The sequence below is a fragment of the Artemia sp. Qi Xiang Cuo genome, chromosome 14 (genome assembly GCF_049724085.1).
Source record: "Artemia sp. Qi Xiang Cuo chromosome 14, ASM4972408v1, whole genome shotgun sequence".
In the NCBI taxonomy this organism is placed as follows: domain Eukaryota; kingdom Metazoa; phylum Arthropoda; class Branchiopoda; order Anostraca; family Artemiidae; genus Artemia; species Artemia sp. Qi Xiang Cuo.
In genome coordinates, this window is record NC_142807.1 from 14423742 (window position 1) to 14441175 (window position 17434).

At 35.6% G+C, this 17434-nt stretch overlaps 1 protein-coding gene across 1 annotated transcript in view; it reads right to left on the reverse strand.

The window, feature by feature from the left end:
• The window catches only part of Rhp (GTP-Rho-binding protein rhophilin), a 182141-nt gene that overhangs the window by 98221 nt on the left and 66486 nt on the right, over positions 1–17434 (reverse strand). The window contains exon 3 of the mRNA XM_089100617.1: positions 8982–9198. Within this exon, the coding sequence (XP_088956743.1) occupies positions 8982–9198 (217 nt within the window). The remainder of the gene's footprint in view (positions 1–8981; positions 9199–17434) is intronic.

Consider the following 17434-nt stretch of genomic DNA (forward strand, 5'->3'; position numbering starts at 1 on the left):
TAAGACAAAAAAAGATAAAGGAAAACGAAAACAAAATTAGTTAAGACTTAATTTTCTTCAAACTTAAATGTCCTGTATTTTAAGTAAACTCCAAACCATTAATAATAATATTGAAAACAGGGCTCTAATCTGATCCAACATAATAAGACAAAAAAAAAAGATAAAGTATACCGGAAAAAAAGTACCTAAGACTTAATTTTCTCCAAACTGAAATTTCATGTATTTTAATTAAATTCCCAACCATTAATAATAATTTTGAAAACGGGGTTCTAATCTCATCCAACATAATAAGAAAAAAAAATTAGACAAAGCAAAATGAATCAACAAATAAAGAAAACAAAAATACTTCAAGACTTACAGAAAGACAAATTTCCACCCATATTTTGAAAAATACATTTTATCCCCTCTTTTCTACATTTTCGTGAATTGACGCCCCTGATACCACCACCAAAGGTTCCCTAAAGTGCTTGAAGGAGGCAAAACCAGGTCTGCTTCTTCAGACTGTTTGATTGATTACTATTGTTTCCACCATTCTTGATAGATGCGCTGTAGCTGTTTACCTTCTCGCCGCGCCACGTTTACTGCTATATATGTCTAATCTGGTATCTATTTGGCTTATAAATCTATGCGTGGAACTTATTTAGAATACCAGAGCTACCGACCCCTTATTCAAGACTCATTATCCTCCCTAACTAGGCGAGAAGCAACTGACGTGTTAAGACATAAGATAAATTGAGTCTTTATAAAACTCTTGAAAGGGAAGTCAAATGCAAATTAAGAGCATCAGATTTGAATAAGCTACACAATTATGCAAACCCATTGAAATATCAAGCAAAGAAACCATTGAAAGGAATCGTTAGACTTAACTTTCTACCCTAAGTATTTAAAAGAGTTGGTCTTTTTTCTGATGATAATGACTTAAAAGATTAAGCTCATAATTCCTCTTTATAGGGGGTAAGCTTCCGGAAATATGCATTCTTATCCCTTTTTTACATAATGTGAATAGATTATTATTTCTTCTTTCTAAGCAGATGTAATGTCATGGTATTCTTGTTAGGATTCTTTTTTCTAAAATATATTACCCAGCTCTACCGCAAAGGTGGTTTTAATGTATTGTATCAGACATCATATCATAAATTACATTTCATTTAAATGAGAACTATTTTGGGTGATTTACAGCATTTGAAAATGAAAGTTGAAACTATTCATTTAATTTTTATGTGACAGCAAACAGTTGAATTGTGCTACTAAACATTTTTTTTTTTATTGAATACAAAAAACAGGTTTTCTCAAACGAAGGTAAAAAGTGATATTAAAACTTAAACAAACTGAAATTATTCTGTATGTGAGGGAGATTGCCCAGTCCTCAACCTCTCGCTCTTTATGATACCTTTTTATAGTGCTAAACTGAAAGGAATTAAGGGTGCAGTTGAGCTTGAACAGTAGTTTGCAAAACATCGGGAGACCAAAGTCAAACGTTTATGTTTTGTATAACAAAATGGCAGACAACGTCACTCTTCTGTTGTACAATCTTTTTTATACTTAAAAGAGCACTAGAACTTTCAATTCCCGTTCGAATGAGCCTTCTCTCATTTTCTGTAGGACTTGTGGTTCGATACCATCCCCCCTCAGAAAAATAAAAACAAACATTTCGGTGATCATTTTTCTAAAAAAAATTGTTACAAAATTTTGCATTTTAGTAGATATGGGCTTGAGCCTCTGCAAAAAGGTTCTCTGATGTGATGAATTTGATGGTGTTATTTTCTTAGGGATTACTCGCTCTTTTGGGGGTGAGGGCACTTCGTATTAAAGGAGTTGTCGTAAAAACTTCGAAAAGGGCTCATTCGATGAAACTGGAAGGGCTTGTGCCTTTTTTAATAGCCGAAAGTGATTGGAGGGCAACTAACCCCCATCTCACACCCACCATTTCCTTAAACACATCCAATCAGTATTTTAAGATAGCCATTTTGTTCAACGTAGTTGAAAGTTCTGGAAATTAGGCCTTGAATTAGGCCTTGGGGATGAAAACCCCCTCAGAGCCCTAAGGACAAAGGTTGTAAGTTATGCCCTGGGGGCATATAAGGTTTTTATAGATAGCGTTGTCGTAGAAACTTCAAAAAGAGCTCATTCAATTGGAAATTGACAGGGCTAGTGCACTTTTTAAAAGTCGAAAGTGATTGGAGAAAAACTAACCCCCCCCCCCCTCTCATGCCCGCCATTTCCCCAAGCACATCCAATAAAAATTTTGATATAGCCATTTTCTTCAACGTAGTTGAAAGTTCTGGAAATGAGGTCTTTGAGGATGACAACCCCCCCCCCCCACAGCCCGAAGAGATAGGGTTGTAAGTTCTGCCCTGGGGGCACATAAGGTTTTTATAGAAAGGGTTGTAGCCTAGTGGAAACATCAAAAAGGGCTCATTCGATTTGAAATTGAAAGGGCTACTGCCCTTTTTAAGAGTAGAAAGTAATTGGAGGGCAACTAACCCCCCTCTCACACCCACCATTTCTCCAAACACATCCAATCCAAAATTTTGAGATAGCCATTTTTTCAACGTAGTTGAAAGTTATAGAAATTAGGTCTTTGGAGATAGCAACCTCCTAAAGCCCCCAGAATAAGGGTTTTAAGTTATGCCCTGGGTGCATATAAGGCTTTTATAAAATGCGTTGTTGTGGAAACTTCAAAGAGGGCTCATTCGATTGGAAATTGAAAGGGCTAGTGCCCTTTTTAGTAGTCGAAAGTGACTGGATGGCAACTAACCTCCCTCTGACGCCGACCATTTCCCGAACACATTCAATCAAAATTTTGAAAACTTTGTCAAAACCGATCGGAGGGCGAATGCCTCCCATACACCCATCATTTCCCCAAACACTTCCGATCAACATTTTAATATAGCCATTTTGTTCAACGTAGTTTAAGGGTCTGGAAATTATGTCTTTGAGTATTAAGTATGACAAACCACCCGCAGCCCTCAGGGCTAAGGGTAAGTTTTGCCCTGGGGGCATATAAGGTTGTTATAGAAAGCGTTATGGTAAACTTCAAAAAGGGCTCATTCGATTGGAAATTGAGAGGGCTATTGCCCTTTTTAATAGTTGAAAGTAATCGGAGTGAGAATCATCCCCCCTCCCATCATTTTCCCAAACATTTACGACGAACACTTTGATATGGCCATTTGGTTCAACGTAGTTGAAAGGCCTGGAATTTATGTCTTTGAGGATGAAAACCCTCCCCCATAGCCCTCAGGGCATAGGTAGTAAGTTATGCCCTTGGGGCATATAAGGTTCTTATAGAAATTTTTGTCTTAGAAGCTTCAAAAAGGGCTCATTCGATTGGAAATTGAGAGGACTAATGCCTTTTTTCATTAGTCGAAAGTGATCGAAGGGCAGCTATCCCCCTCCCCATACACACGTCATATTGTCCCAAAATGCATATAATAGAAAATTTGAGATAGCTATTCTATTCAAAATAGTCTAAATATCATATAACAAGGCTTTTGGGGTTGAAACAAACCCCAAAAATTAGGGGCAAGGGTTGTAAGTTATGCCCAGGGGGTAGGCTATTTAAGATTTTTATGGAAGGGATCTTTGTTTAAGTTTAGAAGAGACTCCGTCTTTTTCCTTGAAAAAGACTATGTCAGTATAAACGAACAGAAATTAATTAAAAAAATTTCCACAAAATAAGTTTTTCAAAAAAATAAAGAACTCCATTAAACGAAAAATGAACAAAAAAGAATCAAATAATCTACCAAGCATACAACTACCACACATCAGTATCAATATATAAATGAAACCCAAAACAAACATAAATTAAAATAAATAACAGAGTCAAACTCAAAAAGAGCAGAAATTAATATGAGTAGGTTTCTAAGCCCCTATGCTTTCTAAAAGCCAGAATATAATATGTAGCCTACTTCACTGAAAAAATTCTTTTAAATGTTTTCATTTTTATAACTTTAAGAGATCAAAAATTAACTAAGATTTTAAGGAATAAATATCAGTATATGTATATTAAACTGACCCCCCCCCCCTCCTAGGTAATGAAAAATAAAAATACCCTACTCAAATACAAATCCCCGAGGGAGCATTGACATTCTGTTGCATGGTATACATCTTCGAATGCCATATTCGCCACACAGTTCTGAAATGCTTGGTACATTTTCCGCCACGCTTGCCACACGCCACCGAATAAACGTAATTTCTGAAAGTGGGTGTCCCATCACAATCCCTCGAAGAAAATGCCACACCACGGCCATTACAAGCCCTAAAATTATCAGTGTGTTTCGCCTAATTGTTTCGAAAATTATGCTTTATGCTACAGTGTTGTCTACCCAAAATGGTCATAATGAAATGCTTAATTGTTGCTCCGTGAAGCATTGGGGAAAGTTGGATGTTGCATCTCGTTTAATAGAATTGACTGGCAATATTTCTTTTTATTATGACACGAATGAGCATGAGAGATTGACTCACTCCAATGACCAATTTAGTATCTTTTTTTCTTTTTACTGGCCTTATTTTTTTAATTTTACTTTATATACTCTTTTTTACCTTTAGGCTACTTTATATCTTTTTTAGTTTTTCACACCTTTCACTACTTAGTTAACACAAGGAAAATTATACCTTAACGAAAACACTGAAAACACTAACTTAGTTTTCACTACTTACCTCGACAAGGAAGATTACCTTAAGCATAGTGGCAGGGACGTCAACTCAAAAAATGTAGAGGGTGGGGCTGAATATATCTTCAAAAATCTGGAGGGGGGATTTTTGCTATTTCAATTTTTTCAATAAAAATATCAAAAGGGTATTTTCAATACAAAAAAAACTATTTTTTAAAATCGAAGATGGGGCAGTTGCTCCAGACCCCTCCCCTCCCCCCCCCCCATTGATGCCCTATATAGTTATTTTCGATAGTCTAAGAAAAATTCGACCCCAGATGTTATTTGACAGGGATCCCTTCATTCTCTTGTTTTTATCTCGAAAGCTTTGGCTTATGCTCCCTACGCAATTTTTGGTGTATTTTTTTCTGCTCTCCTAAAGTCTTAATATAAAAACGAAAAAGAGCAATCTTGCTTTCATTCCATAGATTAGGTTCAGTTCAATCCATCTACCTAATTACATTTCTAAAATTTTGTGTAAATGTCTTTTGATATTAAAGGTAAGTTAAAAATTGGTTGGAAATCGTTGAAAAAAGGGCAATTTTCTTTTTTATAAAAACAGGTTTAAATCCTTCTCCAAGAATAATTCTAAGTAACACCATAATCCTGGCTCGGCAAATGGATAAAGCTGATATTTTTGAAATAGATTTGAGATTGTTGCCCTTTTGGTGAAAGTTCTAGCAGTAAGGTTGTCGCAGGTTTGCTTATTTCAGAAGGAACATTAGCCTACTGCCTTGTAAAACATAGCCTATAAACCAGATTGGGGTCTTAGTTTCGTTTTTTATATTCTTATAAATGTTTAGTACCCACGTGCTGTGATTTACAGAAAGATGCAATTTGAACGAGGGATTTGTTTCTAAAAAACGCGTAAAAATACTTTAAAAACGCTGGCATGATGACGAAACATCCCAATGCTATCCTACAGAAAATAAGTTGGTGCTATTTGACCGACGTATTTGTTTAAAAAAAACGTGTAAAAATGCTTGGAATCATTATCTTAAAGAAAATGAGTTGGTGCTGCAATTACCCAGGTGCTGCAATTTGCAGAAGGATGCTGCAGTTGAAAGGTGTTTGTCTTACAGAAAAAAGAATTGGTGCTTGGAAAAATGTTTGGAAAATTGCTGGCAGGATGAAGGAAAATCGCAACATTTCTCACCTCATTTTACAGAAGATCAGGTGGTGCAAGGAAAAATGGCTTGAAAATCGCTGGCGTGATAAAAAAAATCGCAACCACCCTCAACTTATCTTAGAGCAAATGAGTTTAAATTTGACTATTGATTTTCTATTATTGCTACTAAGAAGGAAACATTGATATGCTAATTTAGAAACTTCGACATATAAACAATTGAACAATCAGTTGGTCGTTTGGTTTTTGAGCACGCTTTCTCGCCTACGTTGGAATAATTTCAACGCATGTGGGTTTTTGTCTTCCCCGTAAAAAGAACTGGTAAAAAACCGTCCGCAATCCGCAAGATCGTTGCGGTTATCCGCAAAACACTGCGTTTGGGAACTATGGGTAATATATACGTCTATGGTTTTAATGAAGCAGCATGTGAGAAAATTAATTTTTTAGTATTAAAAACTAACTAAAAATGCATCTGTTCCAATGTTCATGTGCTTTGTCTGCTACTGTCCTCCAGTTAATAGGATGACGGACTGGGATTCTGCAGGCGAGGCATTGAAGTGGGTAAATCTCCAAGGGATGTGATGGTAAATCGCTCATATCTATTCTCAATTATCATGATAGAGGTGCAATATAGGATGTAAACAAAGGTGCTTATTGAAAGAGGGGAGAGCAGTGGCGGTGCAGGATTTCAGGAAAGGTTTTTAATTACAATTGTTTTATTAATACTTCTTATGCTTGACTGGATCGCGTAAACGTGAGTGAAAACTGCAAAAATTTAACTGCATCTAAGTCAAAAATGTTGACCCTCCGCGAGGGGAGAGTGCAAAATATAAACGTAGAGCTTAACCAAAAAAGAGGGTGTAACCAAAGAGAAAAAGAGCGACTACAGTCATATGCCTCTGTGTTAAAAGGTGTGCTTTAGCTCCAATGGCTTATTTTTATGGCATATTCTCTTAAGCCAATTACATTCATCGTTAAGAGGATTCGATAATTTAAGACCATCCTGTCTCATGCATTATAATTTTTTTTTTAGTTTCTCTGGCCAAACTATTTAGAATTGTTTGGGCGGTCTTGCCCATAACTTGTCAAGATTGGATAAGAGATCCAAATAAACAACAGAAAACCAAAGTTGAAAATTTCTTTCCCAGAAATCTTAGATAAACCATTGAACTTCTTCCGTTTCGTGCCAGAAAGAGAGAGAGAGGTAATCAGATTTAATGAAACTTACATTATTAGAAAGTGTCAATGTAGCGTTTTTCGATTGAATCGAGTAGAATTTTCTTTTTAAACTTCATATAAGGGTATATATAACAAGGAATCATATAACAAGTTTTTTTTTAACTGAAAGTAAGGAGCGACATTCAAACTTAAAATGAACAGGGGAGAGCCCCTTTCATATACAGAATAATTTCTGTTCGTTTTAAGTTTTTAATGTCGCTCCTTACTTTCAGTTAAAAAAACTTATTTTTTATTTAATTTCTGAACGATTTTGAATTAATGCAGCTTTGATTTTGGCTCACGTATATGAATAATTAAAACGAAATTTTCATATTAATTTTACTTTTTTGGCTAAATGGCCTTCTCGAAATTTTTGATCTGACGTAACTAACGAATTAACTTACGTAACGAACTTCTATATCCGTATATTTTATTACGTATATTAGAGAGTTTTCCTCCTAGTCGATACCTTGCTCTTTACGGCAAAGTCAAATTTTGTTCGAATCACAAACCCCTGAATCACAAAGGCCGGTTAATTAGAATAGATAGCTCTTTTGAAACTACTAAAAAAAGTTCCCGAACTTTAACGAAAAGGGCGAGGTATTGACTAGGGGGCGAACCCCCTCATATACGTAATAATTTCTGTTTGTTTAAGTTTTAATGTTGCTCCTTACTTTTAGTTGGGAAAACTAGTTTTTTTTATTTAATTTCTGATCGTTTTTTAAATAATGCTGGGAAATCTGGAGCCCCCTTCATAGAAATGTCCCTTCCCCCAAGGAAAATTCTCAATGGACGGATCCTCCCCGTAACCCCCTCCTCCGACACTCCCCCCCCCATCAGAAAAAAATCCCTCCTGAAACGTCTTTATACTTCCAATTAACCAATACTACGTATATGTGAACAATGGGCAAAGTTCATAACTTCCAGCCCTTTCCCCCGGAACTGTGGGGGATTAAGCCATCCTTAAAGACATATTTATTAGATTTTCGACTATGCTGAACAAAATGGCTATCTCAAAATTTTGATTGGGTCACTTTGAGAAAAAAATTTGCGTGGTAGGGGGCCAAGTTGCCCTCCAATTTTTTTGGTCACTTAAAAAGGGCACTAGAAGTTTTAATTTCTGTTCAAATGAGCCCTCTTACGATATTGTAGGACTACTGGATCGATGCGATCACCCCTGGGAAAACAAACAAACAAACAAATAAACACGCATCCGTGATCTTTCTTCTGACAAAATACAAAATTCCACATTTTTGCAGATAGGAGCTTCAAACTTCCGCAGTAGGATTTTCGGATACGCTGAATCCGATGGTGTGATTTTCATTAGAGTTCTATGACTTTTTGGGGGTGTTTCCCCCTTTTTTCGAAAATGAGACAAATTTTCTCAGGTGCTTAACTTTTGATGTGTAAAACTAAGCTTAATGAAACTTATATATTTGAAATCAGCATAAAAATCTGATTCTATTGATGTATCAAAATTCCGGTTTTTAGAGTTTCGGTTACTATTGAGCCGGGTCGCTCCTTACTTACAGTTCGTTACCACGAACTGTTTGATACATATTATTTAGGATGTATGTACAATGAATAGACAGCACTTACTAGCCTTGCGTTAGGTTTATCAATTTTAACCAAAAATACTTAGAGAGTTCCTTACGGTGCTGGGAAAACCCGCTAGAATGGACCCTTTGTCTTCGAGACGGTTCAGCCAACGCTGAGACTCACAAAATAACTTTTAATATATGGCGTCCCCTTAAACGATAAAGGAAACCCTTATTTTGTGTGCTGTTGTTATGTAAAACTCTGAATCAGCAAAAGAGACCCAAAACCTTTTTTTCTTTTGCATATAATTTCACCTAGCAAAAAGGCCAAACAGGTTTTCGACAAAACATTTTTTTTTTTTTTTTTAGAAAACTATTTCTCTTTGACATACTGTAAATGGTTTGGTATTCATTAATTACAATCCAAATATGAAAGAGGCTACGTACCATGAATGGTTCTCTCAATTGAACTTCTTTAGTTTCTTTAAGCCCCAAGGGTATCATAGGTAAGGCGTTATTGTGATCATTTCCAGTAGTTGGAGCCTGGTACACTTCAATATTTGAATTGAGCTGTGCCAGCTCCTCTTTCAGAAGCTGCAAGTTGGAGTTGAGGAAGCTTAGCTCAAGAGCAACAGTCTCACGTAGTTTCTTATTATGCGTCGCCCTGGAAAAACAAAATGATTATATTGAAAATCTACTGATGGTCAGTAGCCTATTTATAGAAACTGAAGTGCAGTGAAAATGTAGAAAATTGGCTTTTCGCCAAGTCATAAATTGTCATTCTAAAGTGAAACATAGTAGCTCAGTTTAATATTAGGAAAGATATTCAAAGTTCCTATCTTCACCCAATCCTTACTTGTAAGCCTTGAAAGCCCCTCACCTGGTTTTGCGTTTCAAAAGAAAAGAAGAAAATTTTGAAAGCAAAGGGTCCGTGGCGAGTAGGAAGAAAAGGGGATTCAACTACATCAAATAAGGAGTTCTCAACGTGAATAAGACGCGTGTGAAGATCGCTGCTGCTCCCATTTTATTTTCAAGATTGTCTACAAGCAGGACAAAAAAAAATCTCAAATTTCCGGGCACTTCTTATTAAAATAATCAATACAAAATTTTATTCTTTGGAGCTTGGGACCACAAAAAAAAAACAGAGAATGTGCCTGGCTGCAAGTGACTTCTTTTGAACCTCAAATTCTTCAAGGTGTTTTCCAGGGTTTGATATGAATTTTAACCACGGGCGTCACCAAGGAGCAACCCCTCTACCCTATGGCAAACAAAAGATACTAAAAAACATATTAAAAGATGAAATGTGAATTAATCTAACGTGAAAAGTATTGTCAAGATCTCCTCATTTGGGATATGCCAAATTTAAATTGTTTTGAAATTATGACCTATTTTAATAGAAAATTTTAATCCTATGAGCAGGGAAAGAGTCAAGTTATAAGTTTGGACATATCTTTCCGAACGCTAATTTAAGCTGCATGAGTAAATTTGCTAAATAGAAAGTTATAACCATTTGGGATGTTACTTTTTCTAAAACTACATCCTGTCCTGTATTAGAAAAAAAATCTAAAAAAGAATTTTCTTAGTAAAATAGATGTTAAAAAGAAGAATTATATGTAAACTAAGGAAATCAGATTTCTGAAAAGTCCTTCTTGTACACATTTTCTCTGGCCTATATTTAAAAACATGGAGTTTAAAAAATGTATTTTTTTAATGTTTAAAATCGTAGATAGACACAAATATAACAACATGGGGCATTCACCTCAAGAAATTTACGCGACAATATGACATAAGGGACCTAAGGCTAATGGGACATTAGCCTTAGGAAATTATAGATTTAGAAAAGTAACTCTTACCCTGGTATGGATTTCGAACATGGTATTCGACTAACTTAACGATATTAATAACCTTTTTAATAATCGAAATTGATTGGAGGAAAACCCCCCCCCCCCCACTCCCATCATTACACCAAACACATCCAATCAAAATTTTGAGATAGACATTTTGTGAAATGTAGGTGAAAGGTCTGGAAATTATGTCTTTGAGGATGAAACCCCCCCCCCCCCCCCTCTTACCTTGGTCTGGCTTTCAAACATGGTAGTCACTGCTTTAAGCAATTAAAACATTAAACTCTTAAAGAAAACGAAAATCAGGAATGGCACATTACAAAAAGAAACGTAAAAAAAGATCAATGAAATGAAAAATACGAGAAAGGAAATTCTTCTATACATTGACCCTGACCTGGACCAAAATTTGATTATATTTTAGAAACAGGAGAAAGTCAATTCTTATATACTTTGACCCTGACTTGTAACAAAATTTGATTGTATTTTGAACTTTAATGTAATTAATCTAGGTAATTTTGAATTCTAAACAATAAACCTAAATAATAATATTCAGTGTTTTCACACCTAGGTTATCAAGATGAAATTGTACTGATTATTCGTCAGTTTTTTAGCTTTTGTTTTATTTGTTTTGTTTTTTGGGTTTTTTTTTTACTGGTAATTCACTGGTCCTTCGAAACAATTGAGAACAGTTTTTTACTACCGTACTTACTTGGATTCAATTTCCGATATCAATAGGTTTTCACCAATACATACATATTGATATTTAATCTCGATAAGAATTATCGATCGATAATATCGATAAGATATCGATAAGATAATAATGTTCAATGATTTTACTTACCTTGGTATATCAACTGATAAATTTTCGTTTCACGAGGGCCCCTATTGCTTTATTGTTGAAAATCTTCCTCAGTTGATTTTACACTGATAATTTGCTTTTTCTTCACCTTTTTTGTATTTTGTTTTCGTTTTTACTGTTATTTCACAGGAATTTGGGTTATTTCTTATTGTTCAGTTGTTTGTGTTTTTTTTTATTATTATTATCTTGGAGTGTATTATGTTTCTAATCCAAATCCAAATCTGCGGTTTATGAGGGCTCCTTTGGCTTTATTTCTCGTCTGATTTCTTACTGATAAATTTGATCTTTCTTTAGTAATTCCTTTCATGACAAAATAAACTCTCACGAAGTTTACAGAGTAACTGTATTGTCAAAAAGATTCTAAACTCGATGCGAAGATGGGAAATTCCAAGAGAATTTTTTCTCAACCTTTCTACTAAATCCAAGAACTTTCCATAAAACCATGTTTGTTTCGTGGGAATTTTCCAACAAACTCCAGAATTTTACAAAAAAAAAGAAAGAAAGAAAGTCGAACACTAACCTAATTCAACAAATGTTCACGAAACCAAAAGAAAGAAGTTTTCAATCACTATAGGAAGAAAATTTCCGAGAAGAAACTAAATGCCTAAATAAGAGAAAACCAAAAAGGATGACAACATCTCCTCTAAAGTTTGAACAAACCCCCCCCCCCCCCTCAAAAATAATTCAGAGTAGGCTACCTTTGATGTGGATTTTCACTTTTTCCCCTTATTTTGGGGGGGGGACTTTTAGTAAAAGTACTTTTTCTTTACATCACATTAGGGAGATAATCTTAGGGTACTAGTAGCTTTTGAAGGGTTGCTTAAAACTTGATGTTTCAAAAAAAATATATATTTGGAATCACCATAAAAAAAGCTGATTCTTTTGTCGTATATATTGTTATCAAATTCCTTTTTTAGAGTTTCGGTTACTATTAGCTCATGTAGCTCCTTACTTACAGTTTGTCAAACTGCTTAAAGAAAATTACTTTTTTGGGTCATCTCACACGTATAAGAGCCTCAATCTGCCCCAGCCTTTTTTTTTAAAGTATACTAAATTTATTTCGTTACATCAAAGTCCAATCTATTTAATTTTGCTGCCAGGACAAAAAAAAACATAATTTCAAAATAATGCGGTTAGATATCATTTATGAGGGTAGTGAATTGAAGTATGCACTACCCTTGTCCCCCTATTCAAACCTTGAGAGAAAATCTCTTTGAAAAAAGGGGTTAGGGATCATTTACGATGGTATTTAATTGAAGATGGTCGGTTCTTTCCCGATTCAGAATTCGTGATGGAAGAGCTTTTATCCTTTCAAAGTAAAAAGACCGTTACAAAAAGAAAGGCTCTATTAAATTAAGATGTTTATTTTTAACATTCAGAACAACTTATAGATATGACTCAGGATTCGCATCTGTATATTGTTCAAAATAGCTTAAATACTTAATAGCTTAATTAAAATACTTAATTAATCAGTGGAGTCAATAAGAGGGAAGTACGGGGCATTTTCTCATCCAATATTTTTACCCCCCCTCCCCCGCTAGATTTAAAAATCCTTTATTGGTATTATGAAAAGTGGCTTTTTTGGTGTTTCATTAGAAAAAAAGGCAAAAAATTGCAGCCCCCTAGACTTTGAAGTGACATTTTTGCCCCCCTCCTACACTGCTGCTTCCAACTTTCCCAAATTCCAGTTTCATTGCAAAGTAAAAAGCTTTATTTCTGTTTTCACTACCAAAATTATGGTTATGATCGTAAGAGTTTTACCCTTAAGTTTTACTCTTTATGTAATTATTTAGGCATTATCAATGGTTTTGCTTTTTAAGTCTATACAATACCGTAAAATTCAGGTCTTGTGGACAGAGAGGTCACTAGCCAATATGTTTTTTTCGGGGGGGGGGATGAATTCTACCGACTAGCTGTTAATTTTTACTGACTGATTTGGGTTATACTGCTATTAAAATTACTTATTTGTACTGATGGATTAGTTCATTTACTTAATAAAAAAATTAAATAAAAAATGACCCAGTTACATAGCGGCACCACTATTTCACCGAATCGATTTTTTAACGACTGGGTGGAAACATGGGGGGCCGAAGTTCTCCCCACCCATACGTGACGGCCCTAGAAAACTTTTCATCACATACCAAGCTTCTAAACTAAAGTTGACTACCTGGAAGAAATTACATTTCCTAATCAAATAGACAAGGCTCCTTAAAGTACAAAGGACATGAAAGTAAAAACATTTTAGCTCCCTGGCTCCACGTTGGGTCCATTTATACCTGAAAACCAGGGTTTCTACAAAAACCAGGATAATTACGAAGGATATCAAAATGAAAAAAAATTGTCCCTTGAACTCGTTTTAGATCTATCCATACCTGGAAACCACAATTTTTCAGATTTTTCTTTTGCTTGGCACCCGCTACCGCCAAAAAAGAAATGATTTGATATTGATGTCTTTTTAAGAAAAAGTTGAATTTGCGATTTTCCCTAATATTTTAAGATATGTCTTGTTGTTACAGTATCCACTTAACAAATTTAACTTATTATATTTCCCATAGTCCTTGGTAAGGATCTGGGATTTTTGTTCGGGAGGGGGGGGTACAAAAAATGTCAAAAGGGACAAAAAAAATTATACGTATTTTGTTACTTTTTACGAATCAGACAAAAATTTTGGAGTATAGGGGGAGGGGTCAAACTGAGTAACCCCCTCCCCCTGGATATGGCCCTGGCCTTGGTAATTTAGCTAAACGTCGTTTACCAAAACACATATTTGGAAACAGTGCAGTCAAGTCCCATAACAAGAATAGTAGATTGAAGATACACATCCGTCACCCTCCCATTCAAAGCTTAAGGGAATAGCTCTTGGAAAAAGGGGTCATGCGTCATTTACGATGGTATTTCGTTGAAGATGTACTGTTCCTTTTCCATCCCAAACTCGAGATACAAGAACTATTGTCCTTTCAAAATAACAAAACCGTTGCAAAAAGAGACTCCATTAAACTAAGATGTTTTTTTTTACCTTCAGAACAATGTACAGAAGCAACTCCTGAGTGATACTTAAGATAATATCTATTCAAAAAAGGGTTGCTTTCTACTAGGTGATTTAAGTCGAATTTGACAGGCGACCAAGTTTATTCCCGAGGGGGAGCAACAGGGGGCAGCTTTTCCAAAAAACATTTCATAATGGGAAAAGATAGCAATCGTAATTATAGCATTTCTTCCTATCTGCTGGGAATAAAGTTAGTAACAAAACCCTTTCAGTCCTAATAGGATTTAAAATAAACATGGGACTTGAGCCATTTTGACGGTATTAAGAAGATGAGTTCGAAAATAAACGTTTCTAATCTCTTTTATTATCGCTAGGATTATGGGTGTGAATTGAATGAGTCCAGGTGTTTCTTTGTCTTCTTTTTTTGAAGAAACTGAAGAATTCGACACCTTAAAAATAATTTTACTCAGTCTCAGAGACTCGACGCTGAGTCTCAGCGTCGGCTGACCGTCTCAAAGGAAAAGAGCCATCTAGCAAACTTTCCAATCACCACAGGGAACTCCAAAAGCAATTTTGAAAAAAATGAAAGGGGATCTTAATTGCGCCAGCAGTTCGAAAAGCTGATGAGAAACTATTTTAAAATAAGAAAACATATAATATATTACTAATCGTTCAGCAAAACGCTGTTTATTCAATGTGCATACCTCATAAATAATAGGCATGCTATGTCTGTACGGTTTTCAATCAAGACGGGTAGCAGAACAAGGAACTCCCAAGGCTGTCAAGTTACTCAAATGATACTTCCTTTGAGCTGATCTTTACCGTTTTCCAAGCAGGTATGCTAGAAAATTTTGGGGACTGCCCTTTCCTGAACTTTAAAAATAAAATTCGGCTTATTCTATATATATATATATATATATATATATATATATATATATATATATATATATATATATATATATATATATATATATATATATATATATATATATATATATATATATATATATATTATTATTTATTATATATTTATGTAGCCTATTATATAAATCCCCGGGAATTATATATAAGGGTGGCCTTGTACTTTTCTGGGGTCTATTTTGATCTCGTAGCCCTGTTCTACGAGTTGTTGAAAATCCACCCGATCAATTCTAAATAGTTTGGTCATAAAAACTAAAAAATTCTGTGTTCGACTAAGAACGTCGACAGTCATAACATCGACACGTCAGTTCATCGACAGTCAAAATCGCTACCCGTCAGGACGTCGACAGTCATAACATAGACACGTCAGGACAAAGACAAAATCCGTCATAACATCTAAAATTTTAAAACTTTAGTTTTTTGGGGTTTAGGGGGAAAATTTACATAGTTTAGGTTAGGTTACGTATTTAATATATGCTATGCTTTACCCCCACCCGCCTGATGTGCAAATATATAGCCGAAACTTGTTTCTAAAGTATTATATACTTAATGCTATTATATAAACTTATAAATTTTTTGTCAATGTCCTGACGGATTTTGTCGATGTCCTGGCGTGTCGATGTTTATGACTGTCGACGTTCAGACGGGCAGCGATTGTGACTGTCGATGAACCGACGTGTCGATGTTATGACTGTCGACGTTCTTAGTGGTTCTGACGGATTTTCCTTGTCGACGAAATGACGTTTAGTGCTTGTGACGGTTAGTCGAAATGGTAGCACCCCTTCTCGATGAATACAGTTTCCATTAAAATCACCATCTTACGTTATATGATTGTTAAGGGTCCGTGACTCTCAACCAATCAGGAACCTGAACAATCATGCGATGGGGAAATGTATGAACACACAATGGGGAAATGTATGAAGTTCCCACTACGTAAGGTTTCCAAACCTCATAAGAGAGCATACACTTTTTATTCGACACTAGTGTATCTTTTTCACATTGCTATTGCCCTATACTTCCGAGTATACTTATGGCACTTCGGGAAGTCGAGGAAGATATGCTAAATGTTTCAAGAGGAATCGGGTACTTGCCTATTATATAAAACAAACTCGAGAAGTGACGTTTGATGATTGCTAATGAAATAAAACAAAATATAATGAAAATAAAATGTTTTAGTAACAAAATTATGAAAACTACCACAAAGAATTATGGAATGACGGCGGCTCAGAGCGCCTAACCAAAATACCAAATAAATATCTAGTTAAAAAAAGCTATAATGTGGTCTGTCAACGAGCCGATGGTTATTGTCTGGTACAGACAGCATGAAAAACCGAGTATTCGTAATACAAGTTCTCTAGTGTGTTTTATATTTTAGACAAGTACCGAGAATCGCCTGGGGAGAGTATTAGGTCCTCGTACGACTTATCGTATCTCAAACAATAAACCTACGAAAAAGTGGCTTGATCCCCCTTTCCAGGGCTAAAATGACCTTGAAATGACCAGGCTGCGTTTTACATACGAAGGATCACAGATTGCCAAAGATTGTGCTTTTGGCCATCCATCTGATTAAAAAAAAAAACAGGTCGTCATCAGTGAGGCGGGAAGAGGTCGTAAGAAAGGATTAGAGAACTGGAAGCTACAGTAATGACAATGGTCAAGTACGGTTCTGAAACATGAACGCTATGGAACAGAGGAAGATTTATTGGATGTTTGCCAGAGGAATTGTCTACGGTTAGTCTTGGGCACAGTTTAAATAATTATCCAGTAAGTTTACCGCAGATGATTTCTGGCTCTTCATTCACGTTGCGAACAAAAAGCTCCTCCCACTTATTTCTGCACTTATTGTCCACTTATTGGTTGAGCCGGCCAAGTGGTTTTGTCCGTACTTGTTCCTTAGGTGATTATTTTTTGTCTACCCGTGAAAAGATCTAATGCCGCTTATGTTTATATGTGCAAAAACGTTCTCTGGAGTACTCGCACCTCGGTCCGGGTTTTTATAATGGGTGAGATAGGGAAAGATCATACTGGATAATTATATAAACTGTGGTCTTGGGTAACCATTTGACTGACCGTTTTTCAAAAGCAAGCTGTGCAAGAAATGTGGTTTTATGCCGCTTTTTAAGGCTAATGAGCGAACATTTGAGATGGCTAAGAACAGTTTTGCAGATGAAGGGTGAAAGATTGCCATAGATCGTCCTTCGCAGCCATCGATTTAGGGGCAATAAAAATTAGATCGTCCCCGAATGGAATGGGAAGAGAACGTAGGAATGGATTCCAAGGAAATTGGAAC